Source organism: Periplaneta americana, chromosome 6 (assembly GCF_040183065.1).
Source record: "Periplaneta americana isolate PAMFEO1 chromosome 6, P.americana_PAMFEO1_priV1, whole genome shotgun sequence".
In the NCBI taxonomy this organism is placed as follows: domain Eukaryota; kingdom Metazoa; phylum Arthropoda; class Insecta; order Blattodea; family Blattidae; genus Periplaneta; species Periplaneta americana.
The window spans coordinates 91,709,251-91,729,444 of NC_091122.1; the positions used below are offsets into that span (position 1 = coordinate 91,709,251).

Sequence of the window (20,194 nt, forward strand, 5' to 3'; positions counted from 1 at the left end):
GCCTTCTTGACCTCTGCATTAGAATGAGGTGGTGTCATTGGCACCACGTTTCGACCGCCTTTTACCCAATTTGACAGGAGGCTGAGTGAACCTCTAGGCTATTCTGGAAGTTTGGTAACAAGAAAATCCCGTCACCATCAGGAATCGAACCCCGAACCTTTCAGTCTATAGCCAACTGCTCTACCAACTGAGCTACCAGGTCCCCACAACTGTAGAAAGTAGGCCTAAGTTACAGTGCAAAAATTAAAATATCTCCCATTACATTTAACATTGTGAAGCTCTAAAATCAAGCTTAACTGATTAACGTGTTCATTATTTTTTTCTCTGAAGTAGGCCTATATTTTTGCGATAATTACATTTGGCTCACAGTTTCTCTATGAATTGCACTTCTAGGATGCAGAATAGAAGCTTCATTTTGTATCCTTCTCAAATTAATGAGTTGTACTTTTAAAATAAATGGAGAAACATTCTGAAAAGGTTTATATTAAACTTTTTCCATTTCTAGTTGGAAATAAGGTGAAGGCAGTAGATCCAACCTTCGACACGTTGTATATATTCTATTTTTTATTTGCACCATCAATAGAAAAAGTCCAGTGCAAACAAATTCTGAATAATCCTTATTTAGAGAAACATTGTAAACATATTACTAACTAAAAGTCAATAATTTCTTCTAAGCTAGGACCCTTTTTAACTACATAGGTTACTCTTACTCGAGATGTTGCAATATAAAGAAATTGTGATAAAAGGATAGAGAAATAACGGACATACTTGGAGAAATTCCCCACAACAAATCTCGTAGCATGTGCTTGAGATTGAATTCCTGTCATCAGCTCAGTGAGCTACAGTTAAATGATGATCTAGATTACTCAGGTGTATACTACCCATATAGTGCGACACCTTTGCCTTTATGAGAAAGTTGGCTCCACAGATTTTCAGGGCTAATAGCTCATGTTGTATGTAACAAAAAAGTGTAATGTATTTAAATACTATTATAGTCACAATCATGCCATGGTATGAAAGAAAAATTTCACAACCTCGAGCAGGATTCGAACCTGCGACTTCCTGTACTCTGGTCAGGTGCTCTACCACTGAGCTATCGAGTTTGTCTCACGCCAAAGGCTTGGAATTATCCTTTCATTCTGGCGACTCTGTTGTAGAGTACTGTCCATAGCGTCTGATCTAGTCAGCACTGCTTATGGGTACCCTCTTATTCGGTAACTATTGCGAATAGGATCGTGATTTTTGTCTATATCGATAGAAAATCTGATAAAGAATCATTTAACCCTCTGGCATATTTCAGTATCGTGGACGAGTTTCGTGTAAATTTGATTTAAAAACCACTAATATCAAGCTACTGAACGATGCAACCAGATTGCAACGTTGTAGCCAGAGAAGGTGGTGGGAGGCAGGTCACGTAGGCTGAGTTTGTTGATCTCTTAATCTGTATTACGAGAAGAAAGAGGACTATGTTAGAGGCGAGATTGCCAGACTGCTGGAACTTTCAACATAATTTTCTAATTAACAGTGCATTTAATCTATATATATATAATATCGACTCCCGATAATTCGCGATATAGTAATTAATGCACGAACTTCAGCGAAATATCGAAAATCGCGAATTATCCGCAAAAAAATTGTATTATTATTTATAGTTCAGTAAAAGTTAGTCTGACAGGTTTAATTACTAAAATACACTTCAAAATCAAGTGCAAAATGTGAAACAGTGCAAAACATTTTGAAACACTAACGAAATTCCCCACTTTACAGACTCTAGTATATTGAACATTCTGCAATGAAATTATGTTACAGCATTATGCTATGGACGTTATGCTATATGCTACGAGACGTGAATTCTGCTATGCATACCATAATTATGCTACGATTGGCAACGCTGGTCAAGAATGTTGCAGTGGGGAGAGAGAGTGTGTAAATCGAGTAAAAACGGAAATAAGAACGTTACTTCACGACATTTTCAACATCTTCTGTAGAGTAGATAAGTATTTTGGAATTTCAATATTATTTATGTATTATTGCCATATTTAGGATTTGTCACTTCATAATGATTTTATATTCATTCTCCATACCTAGCGCACTCTCGTTTATTCCACTAGCGCAGCCAGTGGTACCACTCCATTCTCCGTATCTAGCACGCTCTCACTTATTCCACTAGTGCGGAGAAAGTTCTGACAAAGAGGAGTACTCCTCTCGGTTCTGACTCACTCTGTATTATTGTCGCACTGAATAACATGGCAAATGTTAATATGTTGCAGTCTTATTTCCCAGGCTATACAGTATATAATGTTTTGTGTGTGTGTGTGCGTGTGCGTAAAATAATAATAATAATAATAATAATAATAATAATAATAATAATAATAATAATAATAATAATAATAATAACAGATTTTTGTAATGGATGTGTTGTATCAGCAAGTGGACTATTACCTTGCTCGAGAGTGATGCTGTCAGGCAGCTTGTGCACCTGATCACAGGGCACCTTGCAGTACTGAGCCCAGCCACCATCTGACCAGATGCCGACTGTGTTATTGATACCTCCAATTTTGCAAAAGTGGTACTCTCCTTTGTGGCAAGAGTCACAGTTGAAGCAACCACTGTAAAACAGCAATCAAGAAATTATATTGCAGTAAAGCAGAGGCTTTATCTCAGTGAAGAAGAAAGAAAGATTTCAAACTACCTAGGGTACAAATGTTCTTTTTGTTATCTTCGTCTTCTTTGATGTCACTACTACAGTTTATGTCGAAAGTTTACAATAACCGTGGCTCGTAGGCTTAACTGAAGTCTCTGAGGCAAAATTATTCTTTAAAAATTCTGGAAAATATTTTATCATCATGAGTCCTTAACTTCCATAATTTCGTGTTTTGTGCAATCAATATCTGTGCTAAATATGTTTGAAACTTTGAACAAGACTGCAAAATGTCTAGCGTATTTGTAGTTTAGCAGGTTGAAGGGATTGAAATTTGTCACATAATTTTAAGCGAAGATACCGGTAAGGCTCCTTGTTTGTTACCATTGAGTACTCTCTCCTCAGTTGCCTTAACCTTGGCATCTCTTGTTGTTTCACTCAAGTGCTGTGTTTGTATTGTTTTCTCTTAAAGTGAATTCAGAACAGCTGTTAATGTTTGGTCATTCTGATGACCACTCAAGAAGGAGAACGGTGTTTCTCTATTTTGTAAAAGTGAAAAAATTAAATTTAAAGAAACACAAAGCTAGTCAAACCAAAGTAACAACTGTCATCTCTCGGCACTGCAGTCTGGCAAGCATATCACTGGCTCTTATGGATAACATTCTTGCTGTTTCACAGCACTACAGTCTGGCAAGTGATCACTCACGTAACTAGTGAATTATTATTGAAGGAAATGAAAAAGAAAATGTTACCTAAATTTCAGAACAGTTGTTCAAAATGTCCTCCGTTACTTCCTATAAACAAGTTGGAGCGAAATATAAAGATCTGGAACACTAACTGGAGCTCTTCCTGACTAATATTGTATACTGTATTAGCCATATTATTTCATTTTTTCCTTGGTTATTTAACGACTTTATTTAGCGTCGATGGGATTCATGATAATGAGATGAGCCAAGGATTCACCATAGATTGCCTTATAGTTGGGGAAAACCATGGAAAAACCCAACGAGGTAATCAGCCCAAGCAGGAATCGAACCCATGCCCGAGCGCAACTCCAGATAGGGGAACAATCGTGAAAATCTATTATCACTTGCTGAACCTTCCTTGTGAGTTCCATTTGAATAACAATTATGTTTTTAGGGACGAAATAAATGATAATGTTTGTACTTTTCTATAATTCTGATAAATTCGTATGTAGAATCTTATTTATACCCAAACTTGAAAATTTCCACTAAAAACTAGCAATTTATATAAGTGAGATCACTATTACAATGAATGAAAATTATGTGACTTTGTTTCATGTTACTTTTCGCTCTATAAAGTATTGATTTTCAAAGTGGAGCAAAGTCACCCTCTCGTATGGGCTATTTTGCTCCACTTTTTAGAAGGGCATTAAAAAAATTGAAATTACAAAATCAAAGGAAAGTCATTAAAGTTAATGCCTAACGTAGTAAACTTAACAATGGATCACTTTGTGAAAATTTTAAACAATTTACTTCGTATTTATTATGTTTTCTTATAAATTTGGTTAAATATTGGAGCAAAGTTTTATGGTACGAGCTTTCAGGCGAGGATCATGAGTTCTTTGTCGCTCTCGCAGAGCATTTTATCATTTATTTAATTCAAATGCAGTGATCTAAGGTGAGAAATCACCTTTCTGTGGAATCAGTGAAAGGGCTGTTGTAGTGCAACTTTTGTCATTTGAATTGTATAACATTTCATTCGTACTTGCTAATAATTCCTGACATTTTAAAGAAAATCAGATCAATTGAGAAATATTCATGGGGCTGTTTATATGAAATTACCTTTTGTTTACAATGATGATAATAAAATATTTCAAGTAGTCATGGCTGAAATATTTTATTATCATCATTGTAAATTTTAAAATTTTAAAATTAACATAATTGACAAATTTTAAACATTGTATATTAATTGTAACATGAGCTATATGTATAAATAAAACATTCGTCCAGTCTAAGTTCAAATTCAAAGATTATCTTAATATTCATCCTGTTTCATGTTATATCTACATAAAGCTCATGAATTTCATGTACCACATATATTGTTCTCTATTTTCCTTGTTATTTGCATAATATGTTATTATAGGTCCAGATAATATGTATTGTTATATCTGAAGATGCCCTAAACGGCGAAAACGTTCATATATTGTGATTAAATAGCAAATAAACATTTGCAAGTTTATATGCCTTAAGATTGAAATTCATTAAATACTTATTAATAATTTACCGGTACTAGCTGATAATCTGCTCAATGTTTTCATAACAGTAGAACATTGTCCAAATGCAGACACAAGAGATTTATTCTAGTAAATCATCTATAAAGTTTCAATGTGAGCTACTGTATGGTTGCACCAGTTAAGGGTGGACGAATTGATTCGCTCCCCCAACAATAATTTTTACAGCTAACATCTGCAATCGCATCACTGTGTCAGTGTGCGTCTAGAGATATTTCTGGTACAGTCGGATGCTATATTTAGTCAGTAATGGCTTCAATAATTGCGAACTTGTGGCAGAGGTACATTATTGGGCTTTCTGACGCCGGTTATAGCATTTCAGTGATTGTAAAATGACGTAAAGTGAAAGGTCTTGCCATAAGTTAGTCGTGTGTGGACCATATAACACTGCTACACAAAAATGGATTCCCAACTCAAGTGCAATCTGGGAAAAAATTAATGAGACGAAGGACGCAACTCACATGAAGAACAGCAGTAGTGGCCAAGATGAGGGCAGCAGTGACACAAGAAAATCCATCAACACAAAGAAGCATCGCCAACCACACTGGAACATCTAAAGGCACAGTTTATCGCATAATCCATGAAAATTTGGGTCTAGAGCGGTGGCATAAAGCATGCAGACATGTGTTGAAAAAGCAGCACCTCAGAGAACGCTTCACCAATGCTAGAAACCATACGAACACTACCTGATAGGTGAAAAGTGGCAATGGATGGTTTCTCAGGATGGGGCATGGATTTATCTAGATGATACAATCAAACCCCGCACAATTTACTACCATCCAGTGAGCCGAAAGGGGCGCTCCAACTTCATCCGCAAAAACAAAGAAAAGTTTTCCAAGAGGTTCATGGTGATTGCAGGTTATTGCACTCAGGGGCAACTCAAGATTCACAGAGTTGCCAAAAATGTAAAGATAAATTCAGCCTACTTCCAAGAGAATGTCATGGGCTCAATTTTTCATGAAGAGATTCCCCGACTGTATGGTGAAGAGGTCTCAAATGTTTGGATCCACGTGGATAAGGCATCCAGTCATACCTCGAGAGCATCCTTTGCCTATGCCTATTATAACCGGAAATCTGTGGAGACGGGTATCAATATGATTCCTTTTAACAACATCCCAGTGAAGTCACCTGATGCATCACCAATGGATATTTTGCGGGTTTGGTCTGCTGAAACGAGGTCTTGCTTCTAGATGTTCCACCACAGTAGAGGGTTTATGGAAAGTCTGCCAGGAGGTTTGGCATAGCATCCCTCTTTCTGTTCTGTGACACAGTCTTCTGCAGTGGAAATTGCGTTGCAGAGCCATAGTTCATGTGCGTGGGCATCACATCGAACACAGTCGGTGATGATAAAAGGAAATCTTACCGTGAATATCTATTGTAAGCTTATTTTAAAGAAGTGTTGTGCAAAAAAATGTTTAAAATTTTAATTGACGAGATGTTTAAAATAGGTACTTCAATTTCCTACAACACTTTCTGTAAAATAAAAAACACAAACATACCATACACTTTAGAGTGCTCAGATACTGGGAGATCGTCATCGTCATAAACATTGCCATAATCATCATCATCACCACACCACCACGAGGTCAATGCTTATGCTAGTAAGGTTAACTTAGTATGTATGGGTCAGGATGATGACTAGACACAACTGCATGCTTCATATTGTACATTGCATACTAACTTGTTTGGGTCCACTGCTACACGGTCACCGGCCTTCAGGTGGCTGACTTCTGGTCCCACTGCAGTCACCACGCCGCTGAACTCATGCCCCATGATAACTGGTGCATCACGGCAAGGAAAGGCTCCCTGTAACAAGTGAAGTGGGCCATGAAAAGCCTTTTCCGATTTGGCTCTATTTGTAGATTGACCAATGATCGTTGCTGTGATTACAGGACTAAATTTTGTTACCACCACTTCAAGAAGTATGAAGTTACAACAGTATACTGCTATCTAGAATGCATGCCACATAGCAATAATATCTTTTTAGTATTAATAGCAGAATGTCTGCTCTATAATTTTGGTCATGTTTCTTCATCTTCTTCCTCCTCCTCTTATGTGGGCTAAGAAGCAACCTGTTGCTTTCAAAATTTGGTTACAACTTTCCTTTGTTTTATAGAGCATGTTCAGTCTTTGGATTTATTGTTTCTTTGCTATTATTATTATTGTGTGTGATTAAATTAATTCAAGATATATGTTTGTTTCAAATTCCTCTTAACTTTCTAATATATTTCGTTATTTTGTAGTATATCGAAAGATCACCACTGACCTCTATTTTAATGATGTTATAAGATAAGACCTTGAGCTAGTTGATAAAGCTATCAACAACATTGCATAATTCTAAAATATTTTAAACATTCTTTAATTTCAACGATTTTATGTAATTTACAAAGTTATTAGAGTTGGTAAACAAGATTAATTGATCATCATATTTCGACACTTGAACTTCTGCAGGCTTTACAAAAAAAATGTATGTGGGGGGTATTTTTATGAATATAGAAAAAGGTTATGCTTCCTCTTTCGGTCAGTTATTGGATTACTCTGGCAGAGAACATCATAAGATGCTAATGAAACTGTAATTAAGATATTTTATACATTCACAATAATTTAAATAAAGGAGTACACTAAGAATGCCTACACACTGAAACTAAGTAACTAGCTGGAGGAGGATAGGGCCTATAGTTAGCTCGTAAAACTTTTTCTCCTTTTTGTTTCCTTAAAATGGTCTAAAAGATTAAGTTTTTCAGTCAATTTTATTCATTCGTTTTCTTTACACATCAGCTTTTTGCATTCAATACCCGCTTTCACATTCTTCCTTTCTTTTCTTTTTTTAATGATGGATTTCATATTTCGTATTCATTTCACATTCTTTATTTGCCTAAATGTACAATAGTACAAAATAATCTCGTTCAGTTATTAATAGAGCAAACTGTAGTACATCAGCATTTCAAAACACAATTCAAACATTATCGCACCTTGTTATCAAAGAATTCATTTGAATTGTAATAAAAAGATTTTTTGTAGCCACATTTTAATTTTATGTTTGGATTGTTTTTCATTTCATGCCTTTATACTTGCAGGTATATTATTATGCACTTTATTGCAGTAATTACATAAATAGATTGCGTTTTCTGGTACGTTTAGTTGTTCAGTATTTCTAGATTCATAATGATGCAAATCTGTAAGCATATAATTACGGATATTCTTTCTCACATGCATCTGGAGCTTAAATATGTAATAATTTTTTCATTTTCAAATGAGATCTACATGATATTCTAGGTGGTGAAATTGTTAAAATACGAATTGCTTTTTTTGGCAATAACAGAATGTTTGGAAGATTAAAACTGTTTCCATATAAAAGCAACCTATATCTAATAACACTTTCAAACAGTGCATAATAGACTTGTTTTAAATAGTGTCTGAAAATCTTATAAATGAGACTGCTTGAAAGATACTGGTAACTTCCTCTACAGATTTTTTCACATACATAACTAACATGGCTGTTCCACTTCAGTTTACCTATGTACAATCCAAATACATATCCTACAAATTTACACACTCACTTTCCTGATTATTTGGAGTTTATTTCGAATTAAGAGTTAACACATGAGTTTTTCATCATTAACAATAAATCCATTCATTGAAAAATCACTTTTATATTTTAGCAAGTACAGCTTGTTTCATAAAATCAAGCTCAGTAATAGTATTATGTGTAATAACTAAAGGGATATTGTCAGCATACATTTTTTAGCTGACACAATGCATGGCAAATCAGTTATCATAATAAGAAATAAGAAAGGGCTAAGAATGGAACCCTGTGGAACACTCTATTTAATTGGAGCTACAGCACTTTTTTCCCCATTTATATCAACAATATGGGAATTCCAACTAAATATGAATAGAAAAATTTTTTTTCTGTCTCCCTTATGCCATAAAATGCAAATTTCATTAATCACATGGAATGGAATTAAATGCCTTCCTTAAATCATTAAATATGGCATATTATATATAATTTCTGTTCTCAAAGGTCGTATACAATAGATTTCAAGAGATTATCAATTACATCCTGAGTACTGTAGTTTTCTCAAGACAGAAGCCAAATTGTAAAGGAGTAATAAACTCTGTTAATAAAACAACTTAAGAGTAATATCTAGTAGGAAGACCTACAGTCAAGCCGTTCTTATTTCCGGCGTGGCCATGCCTTCACAACTTTTGGCATGACAGCTCCACGTGGTTTCGAAGACAAAGGCAGGTAATAGCAGTGTTGCTAAATCTCTGACAAGCCAGTAGTGAACGCAGTTGTAGTAGCAGATTGTCGAGCAATCAGTCGGTAGTGCAGTGTTATTGTTGTTAGTGCGGTGTTATCGCTGAGTTTTGAGCATCATAATGCTGCAGAGGAGTCGGAAGATTATTAATTCACAAAGTAGAGAAATGATTCTTAGCGTTAGAGATTATTTCGAAAATGAACGTGAAAATACGGGTAGTTTATTGCCTTTAACGCAAGTGGTGCAAAAAAACAGCTGATGCGTGTGGTGTAAACAAGTGCACGGTTTCTCAAATAACGACAGAGAAGTACGGACAGGCAAAGAAGAAAATAAACTGAGAACCCCAGAAAAGAACAGAACACGTGATAAATCAATCACAAATATAGACAGCTTTGACCACGAGGCCATTCGCAATCATATTTATCAGTATTATGCTCGAGGGAAAATTCCAATAAGGAATATACTTACGAAAACCCTTAACAAAGCAGGTCTCTTTAAGGGTCGGAAAACTTCGTTAACAACTCTTCTTAGGGGAATAAATTTTAAGTACAAGAAGTGCTGTGGCTGGAATGTGTTAATGGAGCAATAAGACATTGTTTTATGGCGATGCAAATTTCTGAATCCATCTTGAATCTTGCGTACACTACTTTTAACACTTAAATTCTGATGATGGTGTACAGTATACACTGAAACAGCTGTAAGCCACACGTGCTTATATAATTAACACTAGTAAGTTTGCCATTTAATCAATCATCCAAATTTCTGAGACAAATGATGGCAGTGGACTTCGAAAATGTGATTTTTACTGATGAAATGTGTGTAAATGCAAATAACGGCATTTCTAAAATATGGACCGACGACACTACAAGCTAAACACTGCATAGGGAAAGGAGGTCATATCATCGTTTGTCATGTGGGTTCTGTTAATGGGTTCGTGGAATGTGCATCATGGGCAATTCATTTAAAAAAGATAGGTGATTACCACGAGGATATGGACGCTACCCATTACATATCATGGTTTAAGGAGAAACTGTTGCCCAACATTCCTCCCTCTCAAACAATTGTTATTGACAACGCCCCTTACCACTCCACACAAGTCGACAAGCCTCCAACTAACGCAAACAGAAAAGGAGACATTACCAGTTGGCTCTTATGGCATAATGTGCCCTGTAGTGCCGATTTAAAAAAAAAAAAAAACTGAATTACTGGAGTTGGCGAAACTACATAAACCTAAGCCTCCAATATACAAACCTTGTTTAAGAAGAGGGACATACCATTTTTCATCTGCCGCCTTATCGTTGTATGTACAATGGAATAGAACTGATTTAGGCCTAAGTTAAAGGAATTGTGGGGAAAAGCAATACTTTACCACCATTCATCCTTGCCAAAATACTGAAGTTGACCAAAGACGCTGTGTCACAAGTGACCCCAGAAAATTAGCGTGATGTTGTAAATTACTCGGGGGACCTTATACAGAAAGCATGAAACCAAGAAGATGTGATGGAGAAACAAGTTGAAGAGGTTGTTATCAATTTGGGAGAGGAAGATAGCAGTTTCAGCAGTGGCAGTGATGATGATGATGATGATGATGATGATGATGAAGAAGAAGAAGAAGAAGAAGAAGAAGAAGAAGAAGAAGAAGAAGAAGAAGTTGGTGATATTCCTATGGCGGCACAAGAACCAGAAAAGATTATAGCACCTCTAAATTGAAACAATACCGGCAAGCAAGGTTCTTCGTGTAATTTTTTTATGTAGCAATAGCTTGTCATGACAAAGTTTCTAATACTAACATATTTGACTTAATTTACAGGTTGTGTGGTTTTAGTTGTTATTAATTCACATAAAATGTTTATTTATTATTTTTACAGCTTTCTCTATTTTAGTAATTCCTAATATTGTTTCTGTATTTACCAAAGTCGTTATTTAAAATGGTCAGAAAACCAAGTATAGCACAACATGGTAAGTTTTCTGTGTCCTGGGATGCTAGAATTTAAATTGTAATTCACAATCAATAATAACAATAATATATAATATTATGTATGCATTTATAGTATTACTAATTATTTATCGTAGGAAATAATTTTTCGTTTGATGTTTAACAAAGACATGTGTTAAAACTTCGTTAAGAGTACAAGGGTAGACTTGACAACACAGTAACATCCACCATGAGCGGGAAGTGGTATGTCATCTGCATAACCTTGACAACAACCACTGCCAGTGAAGCAGCGAGTCAGCTGATCAGAAGCTATCGTGTGATTTGCTGCCGGAAATAAGAACGGCTCAACTGTAGGACAGTACAGTAAGAAGTTTACCTTAGTTGATGTTCAAGTACATTGAGAACCTGCATAATTAATATATAGTACAAATTTTATAATTATGCACAAAAATCTGATTGAAAATTCCCCCTCTCCAGAGAGAAGTCCTGCGTAGGTCACTGTAAGAATTCCATACCTCTGCTATATGAAGATCAGTTCCACAGATACCAGCGTAGGCGACCTTTATAATCACTTCATTTCTGATTGGAGCAGCTGGCTGTGGAGCCTTTATGAAAGATAGCTGCTCCTTCTGCTTGTCAAACTGAACAGCTTCCATTGTATGGGGCGGCATAGTTTGTTGAACAAGATGGTATTACCTTAAACTAACACAATGTACCCATACAGTCTGGATTAATATATGTATACCGGTAATGGTGATATACTTATACATTTATTTTAACTATATTACAGTTATCATTATCATTATTGTGCTACTGCTGCTACTACTACTCTGCTTAGATTCACTACTACTACTATTACTACTACTACTACTGCTGCTGCTGCTACTACTACTACTACTGTTCTGCTACTACTACTACTATTACTACTACTGCTGCTACTATTACTACTACTACTACTACTATTACTACTACTACTACTACTACTATTATTACTATTATTACTGCTGCAGCTGCTACTACTACTACTACCAGTACTACTATTATTACTGCTGCAGCTGCTACTACTACTACTAGTTATATTACTACTATTATTACTACTGCAGCTGCTACTACTACTAGTTATACTGTACTACTACTATTATTACTGCTGCAGCTGCTACTACTACTACTACTACTACTATTATTACTGCTGCAGCTGCTACTACTACTATTACTACTACTACTACTATTACCATACTGCTGCAGCTGCTACTACTACTACCACTACTACTACTACTACTACTACTACTACTACTACTACTACAATGCTTAGATTCATTGAACTGTTCCACCTTTCCAAAATTCAGATTGTTTTAAAACTGATCTCCCTAGATACTGGTATTTCAATTACATCAATTCTATGTTACTTACAGTCGACAAATTAATTTACCATATAGAAGAATGATAAACCAGGTAACAGCATTACTTTACATTATATTTAAATTTAGAGCATACAGTGCGTGTTGAGATTCTTCCAACTCACACTGCTGAAGCAAAGCCTGACATGGCATATTTAACATTTTGTGAAAACAACAAAAATGGCAACACTGATAAAGATATTAGGAATGAAATATAAAGATAGAGCCCCCATTGGAAATACCAAAACCGGTATACCAATATCAGTAAAGTCACGCGAACGAATAAAACTACTGTAACAAGATAAAATGAACATATCCAAATGGGAAATGAGACAACGAGTATGAAAGTAGTCAAGAGCCATGCCACTGAAAGACACTGAAAATGCCGATGGCAAATAGAAGCAATCTGTATATTTATTATAATTATACTAACAGGTGTCAATTAAACTTCCAATGTAAATAAAACACTTGAATTAAAAAATAAAAGCATTTTAAGAATGCATGTAATTACCTGTGACTTCAAGTTTAATTTTTCCATTATACCAGTGCCACACTCTAGATTAGGCTAATGTTCATTAAAATAATTTTAGTTATAAGAGAGACATGTTTAAGATAAATGTATTAGGCCTATATGTTTAACAATTCTACATTTTGGGAAAATTACTTTGAGGCTATGTGGAATGAAGTTTTGTGAAAACGCCCCTCATATATGCTTCTTATTGTATTATGAAGAAATTACATTTCTGTTACCGATGATTTGTTTACAGCAGTTATGTTTACATAAGAAGCAAAAATCTCTAAATTACACGAGTCTTCACAAGAAACTTCCGTCGGTTTCTGTAAGAATAAGTCTTAAAATATTAAACTTTCCTGCCATATCCAAATAACAATTTTCCATTTATTGACTTGTATAATAAAATACATGTCATTTATATCTAGTGATAATATAAGAACTATTTAACATTAATATCTTCTTTTTTATTTTTTTATTATTCTTTGTGGAGAAGGAACCCAAAGGCTTGCACCACAGCCTGAGGCTTATTGTGCTTATCACTCCTATTCTATCAAAGATATTTATCGCCAAATGGTCGCGCTCTTGTGCATATAGCCTACATCTTCTTTTCTTAATCATTTAATGTACCGAGTACGTTCTGATTAATTCCTTTGCAAATGAATAAATTTATTGTAGAGGCCTATGAATAATCAGATTGAAATATTATTGTTGCTGTTGTTTTCTAATGCCAGGTGTTTGACAATAAAATCATTTGACCTCTTGCACTCCAATATTTTTCGAAGACATTGTCATGGTCAGACACTGAAGCACAGATTTTGAAGTGTTCCGAATCCATTATTGTTAGTATATCAATAATTAGTGCAGGGATGCAGAAGTGGGGAAGAGAGGGATGAAAGCATGGCTTTCAATTACATATCTGTAACGTTTGGCAAGCACAATGAATACATATCTCTTCTCCTCCTACCATCTCCAATGATGCAAAAGTTGAAGGGAAGGGATGAGTTACGTGTTCCAGCTTGTGACGTCTGCCGCAATAATTGTAGCTTAGTTTTGCATCCCTGAATTAGTGTAATGTAAGTCTATAAATAGTAGTAGTAATATATTCTATTATAAATGCGTTACAAAATTGAAGTTTATAATAAATATTTTCCAAAAATTTATATATTTGATAGACTGTACCGGTAACGCAGTAATCCAAAGTTGCAAAGAATGAAAAAATAATATAAATAAGAAAATAAATAAGCAAATAATAACGCTGATGAAGACAATGAACTTCGCGTGAATAGTATCATACAGTCGCTTGTGGAAGAATGATTACACAGTTTATTGGAATAATAAAAACATCTCTAGGACAAATATCAATAAATATTCAGGGAAAGTGGCACATAAGATTGAATCAGAACAGCATAGCAGATAATAAATTAGTTAATGAATGCCGGCAAATGTAGAGAACACTTGAAAACAGCATTTAAAAAATACTCATCTTCAAACACATTCTATAGTACTCATTCAAAACTCTATTGGGATTCAAGACAAATAGCAAAACATCCATAATGAACGCCATTTAAATAAAATTGTAATATTAATGCTAGTGGTCGTGGTAGTAAAGGTTGGTTTACATTGTAGCCGATAGTAAACAGGATAGTAACTAAAAGTAGAAAAAGTCATCTCATTGTCATGTACATACAAATGATTTGTAAAATAGTTCTTAGGTCCTAGCCAGTGGTTTAGTTGAACAGAAACTCACTAAAATACCATTCCATAAAATGAAAATATGTGGAATACCGGTACCATATAAAGTTTATATTGCTTACACGTGTTAACCCTTAAATTAACTAAACTTCATTTCTCACACTAGTTTATTAAACCGTGTCGGACTGTAAAGAAAACAACTATCACAATGTCCATATTGTGACAGCGACGTGAGATTCGAACTCACGACCAGCGTCCCGCAAGAGAGAAGATCGCGCGGAGCACTTTGGAACGGCGCGCGGCGAGAGAGTGGAGAGGGAGTTTGCGCGCGCATCTTCTGCTTGCCTAGAGAGGCCGAGAAATCCGTCGAAGTGGAAGACTCGCGAATTCGAACTTTCGAGGCTACGTCGCTGTGGTTATAAATTACGGTCGCGAAGGAACGACAGCAGTTTTCAGTTATTCAGTCAGTGAGTAAGCCAGAGCAAGCAAGCCAGACTTGTGTGCCGGAGTTCGACTCAAGTGTGCGTCCGCATCTGCGTCAGCATCCGAAGGCCTGAGTTCGAGTGCAGTGGACCGCAGTTGGAGGGACCTGAGTTCGAGTACAGTGAACTGTCTCTGAAGGTCTGTGGTTCGAGATACTGTGAACTCGAGTGACTGAGATAGAAGAACTGTGAACTGAGAACTGGTAGTTCTGATTTGTAAATAGTGCTTTGTAAATATTAGTTAAGATTAACAGTTCATTGTTGTGCGTAATAGTCCAAGTAAATTGTCATTGTCGTCGGTGGAGTGCTATAACGAATACTGTGTTGAGTGAAGATCCAATTGTTGACGAGAGCGTTTAAGGTGAATTGTAGAAAGGAATTATTGTTGTGGCGAATAAATTACATTGTTGTTACTAATAAAATTCACAATATTTTATATGTCGTAATTACAATATTATAGTATTGTGAAATTTTAATTTTCCTACCAATTTTTTTTCTATTGTTCTATTAAAATTATAGCATATAGCCTATTAACCTGTTGTATCCTATAGGATACTTTGCGAATTTATGGGTTAAATATTATGTTGCATTATCTTGTTGACTAGTATTTAACACGTGTAAGCAATATGAACTTTATATACCGAAGTGATATAGTGTTAAAAGTTGTGTAATAAAGATGTATAGAAATATATGCATGTCAGAAACATGAGGATGCCAACTTGACACTCATTACGGATCCTGGCGATACCGGTACCTAAAAGATCAGGTGAGTTCCTGTAAATATTATTTTCCAACTAAATCACTGGGTCTAGCAATAATTGTTGGGATAGGACAGTAAACTAGCACTGTTAAATATTAATTTTACCAATTTTATTTCCTCGCAACAGGATTTTTCTCCTGGAGGTGGACTTCACTGTATATTCTTCCTGAATACAGAGGTCTAGATCAGGAAGCTCGAATTGTCGAGCAAATACAGAAATTCACGTTCACAGCAAATCATTGAGATGAAGTGATCAGAAGACAAAATGATTACCAGTAATTTTGTGGATTTTATTGGGAACATACCGTAAATAGTGTTTTTAGGAGTAAGCCTCAAACACATCTTATACTCTAACAATTCTTAGTCGTCCTCCTACGTGGTCACCATTCTAGTAGATGTTGGACCTGAGATTCGCTGATACAAATTCAGCTATGTGTGATGTGATGGATTTTAAAAATCGATAAAATTCTTAGCATGGCTTCCTGTGGGAGGGAAGTAAAAATGTGGTTACATATCATAGATAGGCCTATACGCAACGTAAAAGAACTCTGGTTCTGATAGACAACTTCAGGCAAAATTTATTGTCCATTTCTCGCCCACTTTATGTTTCGATGTTGAATAACCTTCGTAGTTAAAAGCATTGATAAATAAACTACTGCTGCTGCTGCTGCTGCTGCTAGTTATTCTTTAATGCAAGTTCCCTCAAAAGAAGTGCAAATACCCTGTGAACTGGAATGTCTCTTATTTATCATAACTCTCATGCATATATTTTCTTTCACTCACTTCTTCTGAAACTTCACTGATCTCTTTTATAGTACGGTAATTTACATTTGCAAAAGCTCTTGAAATTTTTTCGTACCGGTAGCTAAAAGAATTTATTATTTTAATGTTATTGATTTATTTCTGACTCTTTCTTGAACTCTGAAACTGACATTCGTCCGCATGATATACAGAAAAGATGACTTAGGCATCCATGTATATTTTTAATGAGTCAAAGATCATGACCTCGAGAGAGGGGACAAATCTTCTGATACTTGATTGATTAATTTGCACTATCTTGTGCACTAATAAAATTGCGTAAAAATGGTTATTCTATCTAAAAGTAATATAGTTAATTTCTTGCATTAATTGCTATAGCAATTACTCAAACAATGTAAATTAGGCTTGGTGGTGGTGGTGATGCCAGTGTGTTGCCTAGGTAACTTGAATGATCTCCATCCTATTCTTTGTTATCCAGTAATTTCCACGTTGAATCCGAAAGAAGAGAAAATAAGACAGAAAATTTGTAAGAATATAATTGCAAAAACTTTCCAAAGCACCAAGCAATTATATAAGATATAATGTTTGTACATTCAGTTCTACATACGGTACTGTATCCTACTTAATATACCGGTACCGGTAAGCGAATTAAATTTACATTTAGCGTATTTAGAAACAGCTGATTGTAGACAGTAACTTGTGAAAACAGCGAAAACAAACCAAAGTTTGTTCCTAATTCAGTAGTTTTTAATCGTAATTCTATAAAAATTACTGGATGTTTGAATATCGATTAACATAAGAACTGTGAGACATGCTTCAGCTTACCTGTAGAAAGGCTGCTCTCCACGAAGTCTTACAGTGTAGAGCCTGCTAAATCTCTGTGCAGTGGATTAAATATACGGCTTGTTTATCAAAGAGCTGTCAAGGGTCATTTTCATTGTTTGCCAAGATAATGAATGTGACGACCTTGGCAATAAGGCAGCAGCAGGCTAATTACCATTTCTCTCCTACTGGATTTATCGTATAATCCCTGAACCACAACTTCAACCAGTTCAAACCAATTCATTCTTCATGAATAATACCGATATTAATCCCCTAGACACTTTTGAGATTTCACTTGTTTCATTATCATCATTCATATAGGTATTTTAAATTACTCTCATATTTCTGACAGACTAAATTACATTCATTATTTATAGATGTCCTTGACAAGTAATTCTCGGCAAGTGACATTAAGTAATCATAGATGACGGCAAGATTACACTTTCCTGTTTCAAAAGACAGTCGACAGGAACCAAACACTTCTCTGTAGATATTATGCAAGCATACTGTAGCAACTTTTTTTTCACGAGAAGACTACTAAAGTAATAATATAATCATACAATTTGTGGTCATTAAAACAAAGGAACTTTTTTTTACCTTGTTCACCATCTTTCTACGATAGTAGCTCCTTTCCTGTTACATCTCTAAATTATCACTAAATATCGGTATTTGATCATTCCACCATTCGAATGATCTTCTTCTTACAGGATTTCTCTTTCATTATTTATCAGTACATAAAATGGTCTTCAGCTTTGTGAAGTATATACAGAGTGATGCAAAATTCTACATACAAATGGTGATACAGTCACTCTGGAGCAGATGCATTATAATATATGCAGTATATATATATATATATATATATATATATATATATATATACACACGATATGTATGTCATAACAAAGTGACATGCGCTTCTGCCACTCATGGCGAACACTTGATAACACATTTTCTGGTCATTTGTTTGCATATTCAAGATCCACTCGCAGAATGAATTGCACCCTGCACACTGCGTCCTCTGTCAGATGCTGCATGGGTGCCACTTGTTACTGTGCAAAATGCAAAGGACATTTCTTTGGCTGATCCCGAGTTCTATAGAGAGGCACTGGGTTCTCCAGGCTTTTCGCCATTGCTGCCAGCACCATCGTTGATAACACTGCCTGACCTTGAAAAATAGTAGGCAATGCCAGGGCCCGCCAGGCCTATAATATACTCCTGATCCCCGATCTAATGGGTGCCCCAACTTCAGAACAGGGTTCTTCATCATAATCGCCAAAATGGCTACACGCCAATATCTGTTGAATTAATAATGGTCCCGGTACTGATAAGTAGTTTCTTTTCCTTGGTAAATGTAAATAGAGACAGCATGCCTATACACTATAAAAGTCATTCAAGAGGATGTCAACACAAACTTGGTCTTGGTAAAGACTCTTGAAGTGGTACAAAAACAAATGCCTCTATGAAATACAACTGAGCACTATGGAGTGTCAAAATCATCACTTCACATACGATATATAAGCCTAGCATAACAAAATTAAACCATATGCATTTAAAATTCGTAATGTGTGAGGTGAACAAACATGTCTCAACCTATCTCGTATACAAATGTTTGTAAAAAGTTTTTTATGGTGTTCAAATTGTGGATATCAATTGAGCTTGCTGGATTTACATACTTTATAAAGTATCATTTAGACCTAGACGGTAATGAGAAGATTATAAGAGTTTCAATAAAAAGTCTACCAGGACTAGACTAGGCCCTTTCATTTGTCAACAGATACCAGGACAATTTCTCCTAGAATGTATCAAAACATACCTCGCAACATGGCTTGATAAACTGATGGTGTTCCTCAGAATACATCATATTATGACGAGACATATTTCGGAAGGAAACGACTAAAACTTATACGAAAGGACATAAATATCCAGAGAAGTTTATGAATCAAACCAAGTCAAATGTTATGGTAATATTTGCTATAGTCGTCCACAAGCATTTATGGTTGTCAAGGTCACACACTTTCCCTTCTTCTTACTACAAACTTACTCACCCTCCTGCCACCCTAATGGGCTGGGGACCGGTTCTACTGTAAAAATCTGAACTTCCTACACTGCAAAGACAAAACCGAAATTCAGTATCCTGTCTAAGCTTGTGCTGTGCTCTTCTGTGTTATATGTATAGCTGAGAGTTGTCTAAACTTAAGCTGTGTTATTCTGTTTTATATATGTAGACACTTTTTCAAGCATTCAATAACTTATGGCCGAGTGATTAGTCTCTCTGCCTTGCACCGTGGTAACCCGAGTTCGATCCCCGTCTGGATAGTGAACAAAGTGGGCGCGAGGGTTTTTTTTATCGGAATTCTCCCATTTCCCCTCATCATTGTCATTCCACCAATGTTCCATAATCACCGTCACTCTGCGAGATCCTAAGCCAGGAGTCCAGAACAAATAAAAAGAAGTCTGAAAGTTGTATAACTTGTGCTTAATAAATACTATTATGCTTCGAGTATGCTTCACAGTCTAAATTTGAGAGCCAGAAAAAAGAGATCATTTTCTATGTTTACAAATATTTTTAATATCTTTCTAGCAGTGAGTCATCCGCTATTTCTTCCATGTACAATAAAACTCAGAGTTATTGGAACAGCTTTTGGTGTTAGTTTAAACATTTTAAGAAATGTATT

The 20,194-nt window shown here is 35.5% G+C and overlaps 1 protein-coding gene across 2 annotated transcripts in view; it reads right to left on the reverse strand.

The window, feature by feature from the left end:
* Nucleotides 1–17,661, reverse strand: part of LOC138701494 (uncharacterized) — a 42,298-nt gene extending 24,637 nt beyond the window's left edge. Inside the window, exons 1-4 of one of the 2 annotated variants that reach the window (XM_069828412.1) lie at nt 17,523–17,661; nt 11,609–11,795; nt 6,577–6,701; nt 2,443–2,609 (exon numbers count right to left, since the gene is read on the reverse strand). In XM_069828412.1, coding sequence (XP_069684513.1) covers nt 2,443–2,609; nt 6,577–6,701; nt 11,609–11,764 — 448 coding nt within the window. In that variant the 5' untranslated portion in view covers nt 11,765–11,795; nt 17,523–17,661. The remainder of the gene's footprint in view (nt 1–2,442; nt 2,610–6,576; nt 6,702–11,608; nt 11,796–17,522) is intronic. The other variant, XM_069828413.1, reaches the window with a different exon arrangement.
* Nucleotides 17,662–20,194: the final 2,533 nt, after the last annotated feature.